The sequence below is a fragment of the Cucumis melo genome, chromosome 12 (genome assembly GCF_025177605.1).
Source record: "Cucumis melo cultivar AY chromosome 12, USDA_Cmelo_AY_1.0, whole genome shotgun sequence".
In the NCBI taxonomy this organism is placed as follows: domain Eukaryota; kingdom Viridiplantae; phylum Streptophyta; class Magnoliopsida; order Cucurbitales; family Cucurbitaceae; genus Cucumis; species Cucumis melo.
This window is the reverse complement of record NC_066868.1, coordinates 5,650,070-5,671,486: the sequence shown is the minus strand read 5'-3', so window position 1 is coordinate 5,671,486 and position 21,417 is coordinate 5,650,070. Positions and strand designations below refer to the sequence as shown.

General features: G+C 35.0%; 2 protein-coding genes across 6 annotated transcripts; one reads left to right on the top strand and one right to left on the bottom strand.

Moving 5' to 3' along the window:
- Positions 1-628: 628 nt before the first annotated feature.
- Positions 629-6,702, bottom strand: LOC103501522 (uncharacterized). 5 transcript variants are annotated; one of them, XM_008465126.3, is made up of 12 exons: positions 6,491-6,702; positions 6,056-6,227; positions 5,906-5,968; positions 5,674-5,779; positions 3,993-4,097; positions 3,830-3,906; positions 3,622-3,736; positions 3,023-3,095; positions 2,640-2,831; positions 2,145-2,265; positions 1,127-1,351; positions 629-1,035 (listed from the first exon to the last, which is right to left on the bottom strand). In XM_008465126.3, exons 1-12 carry the CDS (start codon positions 6,562-6,564, stop codon positions 988-990), a joined length of 1,371 nt encoding a protein of 456 aa, XP_008463348.2. In that variant the 5' UTR covers positions 6,565-6,702; the 3' UTR covers positions 629-987. The 5 variants fall into 5 exon arrangements, with proteins under 5 accessions (XP_008463348.2, XP_008463342.2, XP_008463357.2 ...); XM_008465120.3 differs by having other exon boundaries at positions 3,830-3,924; positions 6,491-6,690; XM_008465135.3 differs by lacking the exon at positions 629-1,035 and adding an exon at positions 1,902-2,038 and having other exon boundaries at positions 1,202-1,351; positions 3,830-3,924; positions 6,491-6,690.
- Positions 6,703-15,667: 8,965 nt separating this feature from the next.
- Positions 15,668-20,878, top strand: LOC103501539 (50S ribosomal protein L9, chloroplastic). The gene is made up of 6 exons (XM_008465147.3): positions 15,668-15,937; positions 16,081-16,208; positions 17,699-17,744; positions 18,382-18,479; positions 18,566-18,613; positions 20,672-20,878. The coding sequence occupies exons 1-6, from the start codon at positions 15,782-15,784 to the stop codon at positions 20,790-20,792; spliced, it is 597 nt and encodes a 198-aa protein (XP_008463369.1). The 5' UTR covers positions 15,668-15,781; the 3' UTR covers positions 20,793-20,878.
- Positions 20,879-21,417: the final 539 nt, after the last annotated feature.

Genomic DNA, 21,417 nt, shown 5'->3' with positions numbered 1-21,417 from the left:
ATCCTATTTATTTGTTTTGCTTCACACTAAGAACAAAAAGATAAACAAGTGAATTGAATATTTTGATGGCACCAACGTGAATGGTGAGGTATAGCTTCTCTCTTTCAAGTATTAACAAGTTAAAGCTAAGAATTTATGATCCGACCAACAGCTTTTAGGCCACATTTATCCTGGAGAGAACACAATGAATTTGAAAAATGGAGATTACGTTTGTTGTTATTTACCTACCTATGTAGTGTAATTGTGATGAATTGTGGGTCTACCTTCAAATCTAATTAAGGAACAAATATTAATCATTCTTGAAAATTATGTGGCACCCAATACCTTTACAAAGGTATACCATTATAGTAACCATTAGGATCAAATGATAATAGTAATGAGAAATGAGATAGATTTGTAGTTCAAATAAATGTGGCAAAATAAAATCTGATTAATCAATCAATGAAGTCACGTTATAGCTATACCAATTTTCATTAAGGGTCAGCGAATATGGTCTTATATGTGAAAATATTGACTGCATTGGACTGCACTAGGATAGTATCTTATTTAATTAGAATGAAACTCCCATAATGTAATATGATCATCAGAGGTAAGTACAAAGATGCGTATAAGAGAACCAAACATAGAATATTCCAATAAAACTGGCTATATCATTAACTTTATAATGTGCCTGATTCATCAAATTCAGGGTTCCTCGAGTCCTTTCCACTCATTTGATTTTGCACCCAAAACCCCTACACTGGTTGCTCCCTAATCATCAATCCGTTGTACATATAATTCGTTCATATTTTTTAATACTAATAATGCTCCATTCCAAGAAAATAACTCAGTAACTTGATGAAGTGGATATTTTAACATTGGTAAATGGATTAAAAAAGAGTACCTGTTGGCTGTACAAAGTGAATTAATTAGACGGACCTGTTCATTAGTTTTCAGTATTTCATGTCAGCAAGCAAATGCAGAGCCAGAGGGATGATGCATCAAAATCTATTCGTCGAAAGAGCTTTGCAAGATATAGGAAGCTTTGTTACGAACCTGAAAGTGCAAAGAGAGTTTTATCTCATGAATCTCAAGTGTAAACATCCATTCATTCATTTCAAGTCAGGATTGTGAGAGTTGTTCACACCTTTGATGCATACGACCTCAAATCAGTACTGGCAATTTGGCAGGAGCAGTTTCTGAGAAACAGACCCCACATTTCACGAGTTAGTGGCTTGCCTTCACACGTTCGACCACCGACAAGCCAGTTCTCCGTCAACACCAAGTAAATGTACAGCTTAAATAGGTCACAATTTTTATCCTTCACGGTGATGGAAGTAACTACTCTCAAAACCTCTTCTTCATTAGTAGCCTGAAAGATAATGTGAAGTTAAAATGTTTGTTTAAACCATATTTTGATTTCTCAACTTTCATTCAGCTTTATCCTTGAATTTTAAAACCCTTTTATGCATTATTTAAGAGAAACTTTGACATAGATTCTATTGGGTACCAAGAAGTATGGGTTAGGGATATAAGGGAAATTAGATAATTAATTAGGTAGTTGCTAATAGTCAGTTACAGAATGTGGTTATAAATAGAAAGTTGGTGACTGAAGGAAGAGAAGCAGTAATTGAGTAGTTAGGTCTGAGTAGTATTTTCAAGAGAGGGTTCCAAGTACCATAGACTTGGATTATTTTGTAGTTACTTCTTTACATTTCAATACAATCAGATCTTGATTCTTGTAAGGAAGAATCCTAACAGATACATCTTTTTGTTCATTTACTTCTAATTAATAAATGTTCGTGGGGACAAATATTTGAAGCCAAAAATAATAAGTTAGGTGTAAAAAAAACATAAAAACATCCATTACTAAAAATATAAACAGCATTCAAAGTGACATTGGCTAGTGGTTTCGGCGTGACCTTTGTCCTTAGAGATCGAAGGTTCAATCCTCCCACCCTGTCGTTGTACTAAAGAAAAATAAAATAGTAGGCCAAGTGACTTTCACCCCAATTTTATAAGGTTGCACTTGTAACCTTGACCACCAAGATACATGGCCCTAAGAATAGAATAATGGGATATGATAAGAGTTTATAATCTTAACAAATGTCCATGAGAATATGTGAAATTGATTAAGCATGTAAGTGACTTCGAAAATAGATCACCTCTTTTTTAAAGCAAAAAAGAAGAATTTGATAGGCAACTGTACTCCTCAGATATTTACTGCGGGGATCAACTCCAGAAATGCATTCCACAGCTCGTAAACAGTTTAGATCCATAGGAATTCTGCAAAAGCAGAATAAAGGCAGCAGCAAGAGTAGTCATGATACGGTTGCTAGAAATAAGTTCAAATCCACAATCATATCAAGGGTGAAGAGCCAAAATTTACAAACTGGAAAAGAATTAACCACACTGAGTTCTTTGAAGTATACGTGTCAATTGGTTCAGTTTTCTCAAGTATAAAACCAATCACTCAGTTCAGATTTGATAGATTTTTTCACTTTTGATAAGTTTAATTTTAAAATAATCGGTTTCCTGTCTCATCCAAAATGTTCAAAATCAAATATTGCAGTTTTAGATTAAACCAAACCAAACATATAGACGTACATTTTTAATTTGTGTAACCTCGATACTTTATATAGCAACGAAGAGTCTAGTACCTGCAGACTAGAGATTTTGCTATTTTCTCACAACATGCTTTCCATTCTTCATCTGTGAAGTAATGGATAAGTGATTGCAGGCATTCACATAAGAGCTCGGTTATGCCTTGAAACTGGCGGTCCAGAAATAAACAAATAATGGCTTCAGCTAGCCGCTCAACTTCAGAAGATGTAAAGATATTCTTTTTATTCCTGAAATAAAAACAACAGAAAGACATGAAAACAGCCTTATTTATTGTATAATGCAAGTAAAATCTAAATCTTAAGTTGAGAATAAAGTTGTTATAACAATAGCCACATTGAGCGATAGGATTCAAATTCTAATGATTGCCAAAGGCACAAGAGTTAAAACTTGCAAAGTTATCAAGAAAAAGGCTACTTACTTTGTTTGACAACAAATAGTAATAAACTTGATCCAAGCCCTTATATTCTGAGGTGGCCCACCACGTCCAGAACCTAACAATATTCCAAAACTTTTATAAGAAAAACTAAGCCAACTAATTCAATTGGCAAGGGCTTGGGAGCTCTTCATGACCATGAACACCTTTATGCAAGAAAGTCCAAAAATATAGCGACTTGTACAACACATAATAAAATTAAAGACAAAAACCAAATGAATGCAAAAACTTGTTCTAAAAAAGTATAGTACAGAATTAATTTCAATAAGTATTACTTTCTCATTCTTTTACAGAACATAAAATTAGAGTGCACACTGTCAGAAGCCAAACACTAATTCTTGAAGGTCCTTAAGATCCCACAATTGAACATGAATTTTCCTAAGAGTTTCAACCTCACCACTAGGCCTGCCTAAAGAGAGCATTTTAAGGTGATTTCATCAAATAGAGGAAGAATTCAATCATGTCACTTGCAATCTTGGGTTTTAAGAAACAAATAAGAGAATTATAAGCGACAACAAACAGCCCTTCATAATGTTACATATTTTTGCCCTTGGATATGTTAGTTTGATGTCAAAGAAGTTTACCAGTGTGGATCAACCCAGGGTTTAATGAGCATTCAAATCTATATCCATACGTCTCAAGAGCTTCTCCTAATTGAGCATAGTTTGGAAACCAATCAATCTGAAGATGTTGCCCAACCTATTTAAGAATTCTAGATGAGCCTTAAAAGAAATTGATAAACGAAATAAATAAAAGAACCATGTGCCATGTGGTCAAAGTAAAAAGAGAAACCTCATTTGTTGTTAACATGATATCCTTCCAGAAATCACAAGCTGATGTTCTTAGATCTTCTCTTGATGAATATAACACTGAAATATGAAAATAAACTTACAAAAAGAATTAATGATAATGTCTGGAGTTCCATAAACATGACTGAAACAATAGATCTACTCACTTAAATTGAAAGTCCATATGGCAAGTGATTTCTCTGCACGACCTGTTAAAGAAACAAGTGTTGACAGCCAACCATTTACCAATAAACCTTCAAGGAATGCATCACCTACAAGAACGCATCAAATAAATATTATCGACAACTTACTTAAATAGTTTGTGCTAGGTTATAGAGTTTAAGAAAATTCATAATGACAAGATCAGCTTGGAGGTACTAACTTACATTTGATCAAAGAAGGAAAAAGAAACAAGATAAGATGCAAAAAATGAGCGTTTATTCATCATTAATTTTTTTTTTGTGTTGAGGTTCATGGTTTTCCTTTCTTTCATCTATACAGATGAAAATGAATGAATTGCTTCAAGAATATATATAAATAAGGAAGTATAGATGTATTGGATAAATTCTAGATGAGTGTTTTATCCATCATCTATACTAAGGAAGTATAGATGTATTGGATAAATTCTAGATGAGTATCAAAAGGCCAACTGCAAGACAGTTACTTTATCTCACACCTTTTTGGAGTCCCGTCATATATCCTCAACTCTTTCTACATCCTAAACCACCCATAAGATGCCATAAGGCGAGACTTCTATATCATTTTCCCTTTTTTCTAGACAGCAAACAAAGGCCCAAAGATTATCTGAGTTTATTTCAACCAAAAGTAGGGGCTCCCATGAAAGTCTAAGCATCTCTTAATAATTTTCCGACAACTTCAGTCTAAGAGGGCGATGTGCCAAACACAGTACACGTCTTTGCTTGTGTTCTCTCAAAGGATGCACATAGGATAATAGAGACAAAAGGAAAGGTAACTTCTTTGAATTCTATTTATAGATAATAGAATTTGGCCTTCTAAGAAACAACTTTCATGCAAAGAAGTGGACTCCTAAACCTCCACATCAAGTTTAAGAGACTGCCCATATAGACTCTCAAATCCTTTATTTTTTATTTTTATGTATAAGAACAACTTTCATGGAGAACAAATGAAAGAATACACAGGCATACAAACCTTCAAGTCCTTTATTGCACTAACTTTCAGGGTGAATGTACAAGAAGCTATATCTATAAGTCATGTTTTCTTTGAAAGGGAAGTCCAAAAGCCAGAATTAATACATTTTTCTTAGTACTCTGGTCAACCAAACCAATTCAAGCTATATCTACCAGCAACAATAGTGCCCCATAGATACTTAGGCTCGTCAAAGAAAAATGTAACTTTTTCTGCAAGGAAGCTAGTTTCCAGTTCACCAAGTGATTGACCTCTTCATCATTCCTACCTTCCCAAAATAATTTCTCCTTATCTTTATCTACTCGATAATCCTGATCAGATTCAGCATAGAGGATTGGAATTCTAAGATAAAGAAAATATAGGGGCATATGTTAGACAAATGGAATTGGTGAGAAGAAGTTCTCTTCAAGAGAAAAGACAAACAGAATCCAAAATGCATGTCAGTTTATTCTCCTTTCTTCAGTTTTCCTTGCACTCTTTTTTAATGATCATGCAGCATATTCAAGCGACCACCTTGAAATTTAGCCTCAAATTCACACATTTTTGCCAGTGAATAAAGATCTAAACTCAATAACTTATGTATTTATTATACAAGATCATTAACAGTAAGGGATAAATGATGAAAGGATAAGTAGATGATCAGGGAGATCAGGAGAATTCAAACATAAAGGAAATACGCACCTTTCTCCACAGTGAGATTCACCAAAGAATTAACTTCATTATTTAGGAACGTTTGCAAAAATTGGCAACTTTCGAGTTCAGGACTTTCCAAAGCTGGTGGGGGTTTCTGCAATTTAGATGCATAGAAATGTAGCTAATTCATTTTTAACCCCCCCAACAAAGAACCCCTCTCGGATGAAGATATTTGGGACAACCAAAAGCATAGAGAAAGTAGTAATGTTAAACCGCAAACCTGCTCTCCAAAAACGACTAACCCCCATATAGATGTATCTTCCTCACCTCCCAATTGATTCATCTACACAAAACATTCTTCAATCATTAGTGAAAGAAGGCTGAAGAAAGCTCCAAAAAAAAATTCTATGCCTCGGTGGGCATATTTTACCTTATTTTGACATTGATCAACAACTTGGGTCACCACGGCCTCTTTGCCAAAATCATCATCATCCGAATCATATTTCTTTTTCTTCTTTGCCAGTTTAGCTTCTTTCTCAACCAATTTACACTTATCCTTGTAGTGATCAGTCAGAAGATCATCTAACCCTATAATCTTTTTCCTAATTGATATAAAAAGAAAAAACGTCAAAGCCCATTTACTAAAACTGAGAAATAAAAAGTTGTAACATACATATAATGTTAGAGTCTCCCTCTATAGAATAAATATGCTAGTATTGGAATTGCAACAGCTATTTAAATTGAAAACAGTACAGATACAAGACAACAGTAGAGCAATTTGAACTGAAGCATATGTTATAAGCCCACATATGAAAGGAAAAAATGAAATAAAGGATTCGGGGGTGATTTCGGGGGAGAATGAAACCTTTTCTTGAGAGCGACTGGGGAACTGAGAAGTGGGTCTTCCGACTCGAAGTCTAGAGGAGCATCCATTTCCATGAATTCGAAGCTGTGGCTGTATCTACAGATTTTTCAGTTACGGTTCCGAAATTTTGAAAGAAAAGCGCCAAAGTGGAAGAAGCAGGGCCACCTTAGCTTCGCGAAAAGTGCCCTTTTCAATTTCAAATTAACTTAATTTAAGTTAGAGTGCATATTAATTGTTAGGTAAGCTTTACTTTAACTTAACAATACAAAATGTTTGTAAAACTCTCAAAATGTGGTGTCTAATACATTACTATAAATTACTACAATGCTAAATTTAGAATAAAAAAAGTTTAAAAAGAGAAATTTAAAAAATCATATCTAATGAACTCATTAGCTTTTAAAATTTTGAATGAAAAATTTATTTAAAATGTCGACATGATCATATTTGAGAAATTGCCAACAATAGGTTAAAAAAAGAGGTTTAAATGAATTTTGGGACAAGTTTTCAAAAGAAAGACTTTTAGGACAATTTGGGTGTGAATGGACAAAAATGCCCTTCATTAAATTTCTATCCCTCTCTATTGAATTTTTCGCCTACCCACGTTCGCTTTTCTTTCTCTTTCGCGCAGAACACCTGAAGTAAAAAAAAATACATATCCTTTCATTGGCTTTTGAAATTTCCCGCTCTGCTCTTCGAAGATACTCCGACTGTTTGTCTGTCGTCGGTCCTCCAGTGCATTTCGTCGCTTCTCCTTTTCGAACCTAAGAATCAACTTTGAGCGTTTTCTCTTATTTCAGTGAGTTTTATCTGTAACTCATTTTCAATATATTTGCTGTAAATGTTTGGTTTTGGAATCAACTTATTTGCTGGAATTTGTTCCTTTTTCTTCAGGCTTCAATCATGACATCGACATCGACCGACGGACCCTTGTACAAGATTAATCCTTAGCGGTTGTTGAATGGCAACTTAATAGTATAAAATCATATATTGACGAATTGAAGGGCATGATGTCAACCATATTGAAGCACATTGGACTTCAAAGAAAGGTTAGTAATGAAACTGTTAAGTGTATTGACGTTAGTTGTTTCATATTTGGTAATTACTCATACGTTAAGTTGCATGTTCTCGCTAATTCATTTTGAGGTTCCATAGGGTGACGAAGGGGACCGCAAGGTGTCTGAAGGCTTAGTAGATCATACATTAGAAAGTAAAGAAGTGGATAATGCTAAGACCGAAGATGTTGACACAGGCGGTACCCCTAATTGGTTGAGGATGCCAAAGGAGGATGAACACATTGAACTTAAAAAGAAGGTTTGGTTCCATGTTCTTGCTAATATTGATGTTCAATTTCTATCATTATCCACACTAATGCATTATGAGCTTCCATAGGGCAACGAAGATGTGTTGGAGAAGAAGGTTGATATTGGTTTAGAGGAGCCAATAAATGTTGTTGACGATGAGGACGTCACAGAGATAGAACCATTTCTCACTCAACAACCACACGTTCGGCCCGCCCGTAGGAAGCGTGCAAGTGTTTACCTATCAAACTCATTCACAACTCTACCTAAACGGTCTGTGACATCAACCACCAGCACCTCTCAGTCTGAACCAATTGTTTATGATCCTATGCACAAAATACTTGACGTCCATTTAGATAGACTTCGAGCTTGGATTACAGACAAGCGTACAGACGATGAGGTGCGTGAAACCTTTCATGAGAAAAAATCGAAGGTTTTTTCCAGAGACTTGTTTATGTGTCGCGGTGGTTGGCGGATGAGGTAAGGGATTATCTTATCATTTATGCCATTATAATTTTTTCATTGTTATGGTTTTATACATTTACTGCTTTCTTTTATTTCTATTAGCATTTGGATGCACTTTTTCTTTTCATTCGCTTGAAGATTAAGGCAGTCTGGATACCTTCTTCTCAGAACTTCATAACTGCAGACAATATCTTTATGGTTTGGAATCGTCACGTTACTTTATGTATGTATTTGCGTTTGATATTTGTCTTTCGGTCTGATATTTGCGTTTGTATGTTTTTCTTTGCAGCGTATTTTAGTTTCGAAGTGGCCCCTATACAAAGAATGTATTAAAGAGAATCGCTCGTTTGACTGGGACGAAGATTATAGGTTGGTTGACTATGTTATCGGGTCAAAAGAGGACTTCCAAGATCCTTGGGCAAGTGTTGATAACGTTTACTCTCCATTCAATGTCCATGGCAACCATTGGGTTCTATTATGCTTGGATTTGGTAAGTTGTCAAGTGAAGGTATATGATTCGCTTCCGTCACTTACAACTGCCGAAGAGATGACAAACATATTACTGCCCATTTGACAGTTGGTGCCAAAGTTGTTAGATAGTACTGGCTTCTTTGATAGGAGAGGTAGATCATCAACATACAAGGAACCTTGGCCAGTTGTCATTGTTGACTCAATTCCACTTCAACGAAATAATAGTGATTGTGGCGTATTCACAATTAAGTATTTTAAGTACATAGTTGCTGGTGTTGGTTTAGATACATTATGTCAAGAAAACATGTCCTACTTTAGAAAACAATTAGCATTTCAATTATGGACCAACACTCCTATGTATTGAAATATTTACATAAATCACAAGTATCAATTGGTTGTTCGATTATTCTCTATGTTGTATTTCAATTAGTATCAATTGACATTTCAATTAGTAGTATCGATTATTCTCTATGTTGCAAAATTACTTGTAGCTAAACGGTCGCTTGATTTTTTTTATGATTTTAAGAAGATCGTTAAGACATCGTTTATTAAGAAGATCGTTTAGACATCGTTTATTAAGAAGATCGTTTAGACTTTACCAAACGATCGTTTAGACTTTACTAAACGATCACTTAATATTTTGACATTTATTAAGAAGATCGCTTAAACTTTACTAAACGATCGCTTAAACATATGTGCGCGATGAGTATTTCTCTACGCGAATATTTTATGATATGTATCTAAACGAATACAAATATTAACTCTACACGATGAGTATTTCTCTACACGAGCATACGGGTGTGTTTCGTTGTTTTAAAAGATCGTTTAGTTTTTTTAAACGATCGTTTAGTTGTTTGTAATCGATCGTTTAGTTAATTTCAAACGATCGATTGGTTGTTTTAAACGATCGTTTAGTTTTGTTTGACCGATCGTTTAGTTTTGTTTAACTGATCGTTTAGTTGTTTTTAAACGATCGTTTGGTTGTTTTTACACGATGTTTTGGTTGTTTTTAATCGATCGTTTAGTTTTGTTCAACCGATCGTTTAGTTGTTATCAAACGATCGTTTACTTTAGTTTTGTTTAACCTATCGTTTAGTTGTTTTCAAACGATCGTTTGGTAGTTTTTAACCGATCATTTAGTTATTTTTAAACGATCATTTAGATATTTTTAAACGAACGTTTAGTTATTTTTAAACGATCCTAAAACCAGTTTCTTGTGTTCCTAAATGAATAAGTCAATTGTTATTTTCGTCTTCTTCATCCATCTGGAAGCACAGAAAGTAAGAATTAGTGTAACAAACATTCATTAATTAGTGTAATAATTAGTACATTGGTAGAGAAATTTCTAATCTTGTATGCTCGACTAGTCGGTATATGAAACTGGATTGGTACACGTTAATCTGTTGTGACCTATTTGTTTACACCGACCACACTTATGCAATTTCGGAGCTTCACCAACACTTGGAATCCTCTTTTTCTTCGGTCGACCAACTCTTTTGACTACTTTCAGAGGTAAAACAGTCATATGTACATAGTCTTCGCTTGTCTTCCAATCTGACTGATTCCCAACTGGGTAGACGGCCTCCGCATATGCAGCCAACAAACGTTCATTAGTGTAATAATTAGCACATAAACTATAAACATTTATATTACGATCCCGTGCTGCAGCAATGACATGTGAGCATGGTAGTTGCTCAGCTTGAAACTCCTTGCAAGTGCATTCTTTAGTCTGAAGATTTACGACCTCCTCCTTATCTAAATCTTTGACATGAAATTGGTAACAGTCAATTGGGTTGACCTTCATTGTCAAAGCTCCTTCTTGTTTCTTTTGAATAACTAACTCTGCCCACTTGGTCAATGTAGACGTCACTTTAATGCCTTCTTCTCGACGCTCCCAAAACCAACGTTGTAGCAAAGCTCGAACATTTTCAAGGAATGAAGCAATAGAAAAATCTCTAGGTTCTTTCAGTATAGAATTCATGGACTCTGCTATATTTGTTGTCATCATGTTATATCGTCTTCCTGGGCAGTGAACACGAGACCACCGTGCTATTCCAACATCATTTAAATATTTTCCTAAACCATTAGGAAATGCAAGAAGATGTCTCCACGCTTCTACAAACGTTGATTCACGATATGTTCTCGATGCATTATAAAACAAAGTAGCAACCGTGTCATTCTTATATTTATCATGCAAATTTTGACTCAAATGTTGGACACAAAGGCCGTGGAATGCAGAGGGGAAAACTGATGAAATACCCTTGGCGAAGCATGTTTCCGATCTGTCACAAAGCCTAGATTAGGCACCTCCCCTATTGCACCTTTCAATTTTTCTAAGAACCACTGTATTGAGTCATCTGTTTCTCTATCAACTACTCCGAAGGCTAAAGAATAGATCTAATTGTTACCATCTAAACAAACGGCCACTATCAACTGACCCCGATATTTGTTCTTAAGAAATGTTCCGTCCATGACTATGACCGGTCTAATGCAATTTAAGAATCCTCTAACACATGCACCAACAACCATAAAAAGATATTTAAAGAAACGATCATCTTCGAGTTCCATGTGAAATATTGTACCTGGATTTGTAAATTTGAGTGCTTCACCATATCTACGCAAAAGATTATATGATTCTTCAGGAGACCCTCGTACTCGTTCATATGCATTTTCTCTGGCACGCCATGCTTTCTCATAACTCATATTTATGTCATAGTCTTGCCTCATGTCTTCTATGATATCACGTGGTTTGTATATGCGACCGGGTCCCTTGAATTTGGACTTTATTAATTCTCCAACAACCCAAGATTTTGCTTGCCTATGGTCACGATTCAAAAACTCAACAGAACATGAATGAACTTTCACATACTTTTTAATCTTGAATATATTTGAATCCTTCAGTCTAACCGCTCGCAATCTCCAACCACACTTGTTGTCGATGTATCTAACGAAAAGAACCTCTTTTGTAGACTTTTTTACTACAAACTGAAAAAATTATTTCATTGCCAACACACTTAATCTCATTGACAAATCTCTCTTGCAAAAAAAGATTTTTCCTACATTCAACTCTTCACTTGTAGAGCTTTCTTCGGACCAGCCACTTCCTTTTGTCTTTAACTTCCGACTAGAGGAGTTGTAGTCAACTTTACCTTTTCCTTTGCAATCTTTTGTAGGAGCATCTCTTTGTTCTGGGATGTCAAATAATTCATTGTACATCTCAACTGACTCCCATGTAAAAGTATCATCTTTTGAATGATATGACTCATATGATTTCCATATAGCCGAATTGGTCCCTATCATGTTATCACACAAGCTAACCCGAACTTCACCAATATCAACTTCATTCTCATCTAATGTATCCATTCCAATTGGAGGATGAGGGTTTAAATTTTGAACTTGGTTGCTCCCAAATACTGAATTGTAATCTTTGTTTAACACTTTCATGCTTCGATTGCTTGTAGGCTCAAATGATAGGTATAGGGGGACTTCCAATGGATTTTCACTAAGAATATAAAACTTCAAATCACGGTCATTGCTTAACTCAAATGGAGGAGCTTCCTTTTCCCCTTTGATCTCATATATATATCTTATCTTTATGTCGAACTTGTAGGGTCAACTTCTGCAAGGTCATATAGTTCATACTGTAAATCTTTGTGCGTTATTTCTTTAGGGACAACAATGCCTTTTAACACTCCTCCTTCATATTTTCTTCGTCCCTCATCCCATGCACCACCGTGACGCACTAAAATCCGAACATGTGCCATCCTTAAACTACCTTAAGTAGTTTTGTATCTTCAAAAATTGATTTGAACTTAAGAACCTACAAGATGCGTGCAAGATGTAAAGAAATAACAAAAATAACTGCAAGATGTGTGCGGACCTAAGAGAGTTACTAAACATGCAAAGAATAGCTCTACATGGATTAGAAGGTGTACCAATTTGATTTTGAAATAAATAGTGAAAGTTTGGAACGTGCGAGATGTGTGCGAGATAAAGCATGAGGGCCTAAGAAAGTTACTAAACATGCAAAGAATAGCTCTAAATGGATTAGGAGGTGTACCAAATTGATTTTGAAATAAATAGTGAAAGTTTGGAATGTGCGAGATACGTGCGAGATAAAAAAATATACGTGCGAGATAAAAAAAAACCTTCATTCCTTCTATTCCTATTGCTTACTCCTCCTCTATTTGATCCAACTAAATCATCATCCTCTAGTTCAATTCATTTTTCACTACCCATTGAACTTTCTAAGAACCTAAAACCAAACTTTGACTAAACTAATTTACGGCAAATAAGTCAAATTCCAAAAACCAGACAATTACGAATGAAATAGCACCAAATACCCCAACCAAACATTTACTTATAGCAGATAAATTGATAATCGGTTAGACATGGAACTCACCCAAATAAGAGAAAACGCTCGAAGTTGATTGAATGGTCCGAAGAGGAGCGACGAAATGCACTGGACAACGACCGACGAAGGGCAAGGGACGATGGGCGGAGTAGGTTCAGGTGTTATACGCGAAAGAAAAGAGAAGGGAAAGGGAACTATACGCAAAAGAGAAGGAATCGATCGTGGAGAGAAGGAAAAGCAAACGTGGAAGAGGGAAAGGAAAGGAAGGGCATTTTTGTTCATTCACACCCAAATTGTCCTAAAAGTCTTTCTTTTGAAAACTTGTCCCAAAGTTCATTTAAACCTCTTTTTTTAACTTATTTTTGGCAATTTCCCATCATATTTCAACTAACATAGTGTTATGTACTATCAACCTTAAGTTAAAGGTTCGACTCTTACGTCATACACTTTAATACAATACCTCCAAAAAGAGAGAAAAATATTAAACATAATTTTACGTTTAGATTTATAACGAAAAAATAATTTATTATTATATTCATTGAAAATATATAGAAACTTGGATTAAATTTAGTGGCTAATTAAGTTAATGCTAGACTTTGGTCTTTTAGACAAAAGTAAAAGTAGAGAAAGAAAACTATGATAATTAAGCAAATCATCATTGCTTTCACCTACTATATTATTACTTTGCTTTATCTAAAAAGTAAAATACCTAAAAGAATACCCGTAGATTATCATCACTCCTTGAATAGCACCGAAAAGTATTTAACATGCAGAAATATGTTTCTCTGATGAGTAAATACACAAATATTTCACTGGCAACAGAAAATAACGGTCACAAAAGCTCACAGAATGGGCTACATTTTGATGAATTCAACACCATATCTTAAATTAAATACTATTTCTACTTTCAAGAAATCAAGAAATCAAAACCCATCAAAAAGTTATTTGAGAAAAGTGTTCTAAACAACAAAAATCCACAAAGTCACGACAACAAAAGCAAAAAGATGGGAAAATAATGAAAATGCTACCTGACGAGTGACGACAGAATGGCGAAGTGCGAAGACGAAATAACTAACAGTCAGGGGTTGGGGCGAAGACGAAACGACGAACAAGAATGGAAGAGATGAAGACGAAATGATGCAGCAGAGTGATCAGGGGTTGGGGCAAAGACAAAAAAAGACAAATGCAGCAGAATGACGAATTGAGACCAGGTGATTATATATTTCTCAATAATTAAAGGCTAAAACCAGTAACAATAATCTAAAAATATGTAGTGGAACAATATAGTTTATTGATGAATTGAGAAGCTCAATCTAATTATGTGACACAAAGAGTAACAATAATGACCTCTCTTGGCTCTTTCTCTCTTACCTCTTCTCGAGGAAACCCACAAATCCAACCCTTCAAACTCACGTCTCTCGCTGTTGCTCCTACGCCACTTTCTAGTAAGAAAACATATAAACAAGCGGTAGAAAATTTGGTCGGCCAAATTAAAGAAGCCTATTTTGTAGTGAAAACCCACATAATGTGACGTTCCAATGATATCTAAAATTTATTTTGAGGCAACCCCATAACCTCTCTACTAAACCTACAATCCACAATCACCTGTGTGACAACTAGAAAACATAAAAGAGAGAAGAAAATTGAAAAGAGGAAGAAAACAAAAAGATTAAGGATATTTTATTAATGTTGGTCGGTGATGATATAAAATTCTTTTATTTCAAAACGTGAGACAAAAGCATTTTTGGGAGATTTTTATTGAAAATTTATGTAAATGGCCTAGAATAAGAAGTCTAAATAAATAATTGATATTTTTTTAAGACCAATGAAAGATGACATTCTACTTATGTTATCGTCGTAAAATTATCACTTTAACCTTAAATATATATTTTTCTCTCTTTTCTTAGTTTCGTAGCTTTGTTCTTTTTTCTTTTCCCCCATTTTTTATTTCTTCTTCTTGTTTATTATGATTTTTTCTTTGCGGTCTTTTTTTTATTGTTTTTTCTTCCTTTTCTTACTCATTTTCTTTGGTGTCTTTTCTCTTAAAATTTTCTTTCCTTTATTTTGCATTTCAATATTTTCCCCCTTTTTTCTTGTATTTCTTTTAAGTATTGGAACATATAGTGATAAATATATATAACATAAATAAAATGTAGAGCATCAAGTATTGAACATTGAGTAGCTAGCATCTAATATCTAATATATAGTATCTAGTATTGAATATCGAGTATCTAGTATATAATATATGACATAGAGCATATAATATAAAGTATAACCATAGAACATCAAATATAGAGCATCGAGCATTATGCATCGTTCAAGAGTATCGTGCATCATGAAGTGTGCAGGTGGTTTTCAGGAATAAATTAGTAAACTTACAAAGCGTTAAACCCAAGGCAAGATATTACTTTTCATTCACAAACTAAATCATTTTTCCTTTAGGTCTCCAAATTCATGCCATTTTTACAAATCACCAAACTTTATACAATTATTTTTAAAAAATGAAAGAAAAAAATATAAAATCCATAAAATTAAAAACGGAATCGTTGCATATACAATGTTTAAATGTGCAATTTAACCAAATATTGAATGCATATGTGGATATGGTTACATGTACCCTCTAGAGATAAGATTGCAGTAAGAACGATATAAAGAAGAAAGAACTTCAAAGTGGAAAGAGCTTTTCAGTGTGTGAAAATTGAAATGGCTTCTATCACAACTGCTCTGTCGTGGAGTTCTTCCCTTGTGGATATGGGTCTACCAAATGTAGCTGGAAACATCGAAGAAACTGCCAAGTTCTCATATGGAAGGACCGCCATGGCTGTTGTGGCGCAAAAGAAGGCTTCGAAGTCAAGAAAGGTAATGGTCGAAAATGGGGTTTCTTCAAATTCCTCCCTAATGCCTTTTTTTCTGTAGCTGCTTTCATTTTTCTTTCTTTCTCTCTTTTGGGTGTTAGTAGTTGCAATTGTAATCTGGTCCTGTGGTGTGTGGAATTGGGGCAGATAATTTTGAAGGAGGATGTTCCGGACCTGGGAAAGAAAGGGCAGCTTATTGATGTGAAGGCTGGGTATTACAGAAACTATCTGTTCCCCATGGGCAAGGCCCAGATTGTCACTCCAGTTTTGCTCAAGTAATGTCTTACATAACCTGTTTAATTTATAGATATCATATGTTTTTCATCTATAATACTTCTGGTCTCAAAATTGTACTTGTGGAAATAATCCTACTGAATTCCAGCAAGGGATTTTAAAACCTTTCTATTAATTCTTAAATGTTGGTAATCAGGATGGAATTGTAAGTGTGACCAAATAGTTATTAGTAACTTGCAGGGTCAGAGTAGTTATTTTTTGGTTGTTATTAACTAAATTTGTGTGGCTGGTTAATTGAGTGAGTCCAATGAACAAATTTTCTGCTGTACATAGTCAATGAATGATAATGGCAATGAGAGTTTGATGATAAGAAAGAGTGGAAGTTTCATGGTATGAGTCTTTGAGTGATAAGGTTCTGTTCGATATTTTCCTCTCTATTTGATATTCAAACGAAAGACAGGGGACTAGAGTTGGATTACACTGAAACAAGAAGCAAATACAAACCACAGACAAATTAGAGGGCTGCTCTCTCCACAGTTTGAACTACTAGACATCTAACCCTGGCCAAAACAAAGGTTTAAATACCAACATTCCCCTGCATAACATACAAACCATGTCCACAATAGCTACCCAACGGTCGGGGTGCAATTCCCTTTTTACCCCACCTCTTCTATACTTGCTTAATGGGAGGTCTAGCAGTCCTCTCTTTATCTCTTTCGCTTTTACTCCCCTGTGATTTAAACCTCAAACAATGCGTGTCACCTCTACTATCTGTAAGATGATCCCAACTCAATTGGATTTTTAGGCAATTTCATCCTGTGGAATTATCTGATTATCCATGAATTAGGAGAGTACCCCCAAATCCATCTCTCATTACCGAAAACTACCTACCTTATTTTACCTACCTACTTCATATGCTAGAGACCACAAAAAGAACTTCTAATTTTTAGGATGTTTGCACATCCAAATGATATCTACCAAGGCAGCCTTCAAGAGGGTAGACTAATCTGTAAGATTTGTGAAGACAGACTTAGTGTGGAGGAACCAAACAACCTTGTCTTTCCTGAAGTCCAACTTTACTGCATTGAACGTTTCAAATTATTAGATGGAAAGAACATTCTTATGAAGTTCATTTTTGCTAAATATTGGACAGCGATATGCTATGCTTAGGGATCAATTGTCTTATTTGAGGTCCATTAACTCGTGCCTTTCTAGGCTAATCATGTTAGTAAAATAAATTTTAGTTGCTCAGTCACAGTGGTATAGTTATTTGGTTAACTAACTTTGTTTGTTGAACTGCTTATTGAAATTCGATGTTCATTGGTACTGTGCTTTAAATATGTATTTCATGAGAATGGCAATATCACTTGACCAAACTATGACAGTTTCAAACATAAAAGCATGATCATTTCTATCAAAAAGTAAAAATACGTTAAACAGTAAAGGGTCACCTGAAATTAATTATGGATCAGAACTGTTGTCTATATGTATGTTCATGGAATTTCTTTGGATTGATTTTTATTTTTCTCAGGGAAATGCGGATTGAAGAGGAAAGGATCGAGGCTGAGAAAAAGCGGGTAACAAATCCTTTTCTTTTATTTCTTTATCTGCCATGCATAGTCTGTCCTTTCTATTTATTTCTTGACCATCATATTCTATCTACAAAATGATTTTAGAACTATCTGAGTCACTAATTGCTCAATATAATTTAAATTCTTCATTATAAGCATCAACGACAAGGATTAGCTTTTACTCTTTGACATGGTTTGGGCTTCTAGTTTGAATACCGTTCCATATCTTTTCTGTACTTTGTATTTTGGAAGCGAGACACTTCTATAACAATTTTGGAAAGAACTAAGAAGCATTGGTTAAGTGCTTACTCTGGAAATATTTCACAGATTTTACTACTATCTATAATTTCCAAATGATTGGATGCTCATTTATTGAAACTTTGCGAGTCCGTTGGATTCATTCTGTTCCCTATGCTACAAGGGACATTTTTGATATGATTCTTTCATCTTTTCCTGAATACCTGCAAACCTTAGACTGCATACTTTCATTCTGTAGATAAGATAACATATTATTGTCACTGAATTTCTAAACTGGATTTGGTCATGGCAAAGTAGTTAATTAAATATGACAACAACTATTTTGTTTCTTGACTATCACTACCTTTTCTATTGGGATTTATTCAAATGAGAATTAACTTATCAGGTAATAGAGGAGGCACAGCAACTCGCTCTGATTTTTGAAACTGTTGGAGCTTTCAAGGTGAAACGAAAAGGTGGAAAAGGAAAACAGATATTTGGAACGTGAGTTGGATTTTAGCAGTATTATGAAGCAATTTTCTATTTCTTTTCTTTTCATTATGCCTACTCAATTGCACTTATTTTTGCAGTGTCACAGCACAGGATCTTGTTGATATTATCAAGGCACAACTTCAGAGGTACTTTATCTGTTTACTTTTCTGTGTTTAGAAACTTTATTTAGTTGGTGATAGTTCAGAACTTAGGGGAGGGGGTTTATGGTCCATCTGACATCAACTACTGGGGATTGTTGGCCTTTCAAGGTATGTTACCAGACTTTATGAATGGGGAAATGACATTGTCGAGTATATCAAAACCCCACAAAGATGAAAGTTTCTTTGCTTACACTAAACTGAAAGCAGTTTGTTTCCCTGCTGGTGCTGTGTTAGATGTTGGGTGGTCGGTAAATCTGAGTCAGTGCTGAACTAGAACAAAATTAGTGTAGCTACCAAGAGGAACTTCCATGATGACAGTGGAAAATCCTCGAGACACTCCAGGTTTGGACCCAAGACTCCTACCTTATCAACCCTTTTCATCCAAATAGCACTCCTATAAGGACACAGCAAGGCTTCTTGCCAGTTGCAATACACAAGGGAGGGATGTTTTAGCTCCTTCACTTTGAAGTTGGAAAACTTGAATTTTCATAAATGCGGGAGAATTAACTTGGTCCTTACCTACCAAGAATGGGTGAGATTCAGAAATATCTCTTAAACTATTGGATGTTGGCTATTTTTATGATGATTAGCAATGGCTTCTAGGGCTTTTAGACTATGCAGTTAATTCTTACCTCATTGAATGCTTGGAACTTGCCATCAAGTTATGAGAAAGTATTGTGGTTTCATTTCCCAAGAGATTAAATAGATAGATAAGGACCAGGTCTTTATGGCCCAAGTAAGCTCCTTCTGGGGCTGCAATTTGATGATTAAAAAAGAAGTTGGAACACAAGGTTGTTAGGAGAAATGGATCACGACATTATGCAGTTTTCAAAAAAAAATTTGGAAAGTCGAGTTCATTTGAGAAAATTTAGTAAAATAGGGTAATTTTTGTCTCTTTGCATATGCATATTTCAAAGGCAATGCATTTGATTAGGAATACGTCTTGGATAAGTGTTCAAAGCGATGCATGTATGTCCAAAGTCTTGGATAAGTGTTCAAACCGATGCATGTATGTCCAAAATCTTGGATAAGTGCTCAAAAAGATGCATTTGGTTAGGAATACGTCTTAGAATATCCAAAATCATGCGTGATCAGTGCGCTTGGCTATAAATATGTTAAACCTCTTAGTGGGGAGGTGGGGGCTGGAGGCTAAAGAGGGAAAGTGCTCGAAACCCTAAAAAATTCAAAATATATATCGTCGGTCCGAAGCGAGTTCCAAATTGGCCAGTTTTTAAAACTTTCTAAACTGAACCAAACTGAGAATTTCTCAAACTCATCCCTGTGTTACTGGAGGGAATTGTTTCTTACCCTCTAATTCTAAGCCGGCTAAAGCAGTTTGTCATGGCAATGACCCAAGAAGTCCATGTAAACCTAAATCATATGACTGAACTAGTAGCTCCAAAGGATGTCATCTCAATTCTCAGATGCACCTCTACACACGATACACTGCTACAACCCCAAGAAAGAGGAACACCCCTGACCCATCAACGTGGTTCTAGGCGTTAACTTTCCCATGTAAGACTACCTGAACATAGAGTTGAACATTCTAACCATCCAATGAGAGGAGCTGGCACATTTTTCATCCCTCCATGTGCAAAAGGGCTATGAAAACCCGAAATAATATAAGGGAGGTCACCTGAGGATGGCAAGATAACAAGACAGGCCACAAAATGCAATCTCACAGCTGAATTGAGTATTGATTATATTTCAAGTAGTTTGAAATCAGGAGAACAAGGACGAGCACTCGACTTTCTTTCCCAACTTCTGTATCTTCATTTCAATACAGATAACAATTATTTGGTTCTTAAATTCCCTTCTAAGTTCTAACATGGCTAAAAAATGTCCCCAGTAAAATCTTGAGCTCTGCTGGAAATGTGACAAACAAGCAGCAGCCGTCTTGTGCTAGTCAAGCTTGATCTTTTACAAATTTTAAGCGTATAGCTTATGATTAAAGTTTAGAGAATGTTTCAAACCTGTTTCTCAAACTCTAATCTAATCCTTGATTGTTCTCCTCTGATATAAGTCTAATATAATTATGTGCAGGGATATCGATAAACGGATTGTTGTTCTTCCCGAGATCAGGGAAACAGGAGAATATGTTGCAGAGTTGAAGCTTCACCCTGAAGTTACTGCTCGAGTGAGAGTGAATGTTTTTGCCAACTGAAATTATTTCTAGATAACAAGTTCATGTAGCAGCAACACATTTTTCAAAAGGTAAATGATAACATCATTTTGAGTTTATTTTCATCATATTCATCTAAACGTTTCGAATATGGTGATCTTTTTTTGAAGTGGGCAATTTAAATTTTTTAACCATCTTCTAAGCCTTGAACAATCCTTGGAGAATGATTATACACGAAATATATCAAAAATTCAAAGTCATCCAATCTTCAAAAACACATCAAATCAACCCCATCATGAAACCCGACAATTACTTATTTTAGGGTTTAGTATAGCAACTGTAGAGTGTGGGGGATTGAACTTTCAATCTCCATGTCAATATTATTGATCTAAATTCACTTTGGTATATAGTTGTTTTCTCTTGCTCTTTCAAGTTCACAATCATAGCAGTTTATTTGTTCATAAAAGAAAGGAAATTTGTGTAGAAAATGGACAGCTGAAAGTTTTGTTTTTAAATATGATTGAATTCTAGTACTTCTGTTTGCATGCAATTGATTTTGTTTGGTTAGAACTTGGAAGAAAAATGATGTCTCTCTTAAATATGTTTTGCTTGACAAATTTGTAGCCATTTGTATTATTTAACTGCAGCAATAAAACCTAAAACCAAT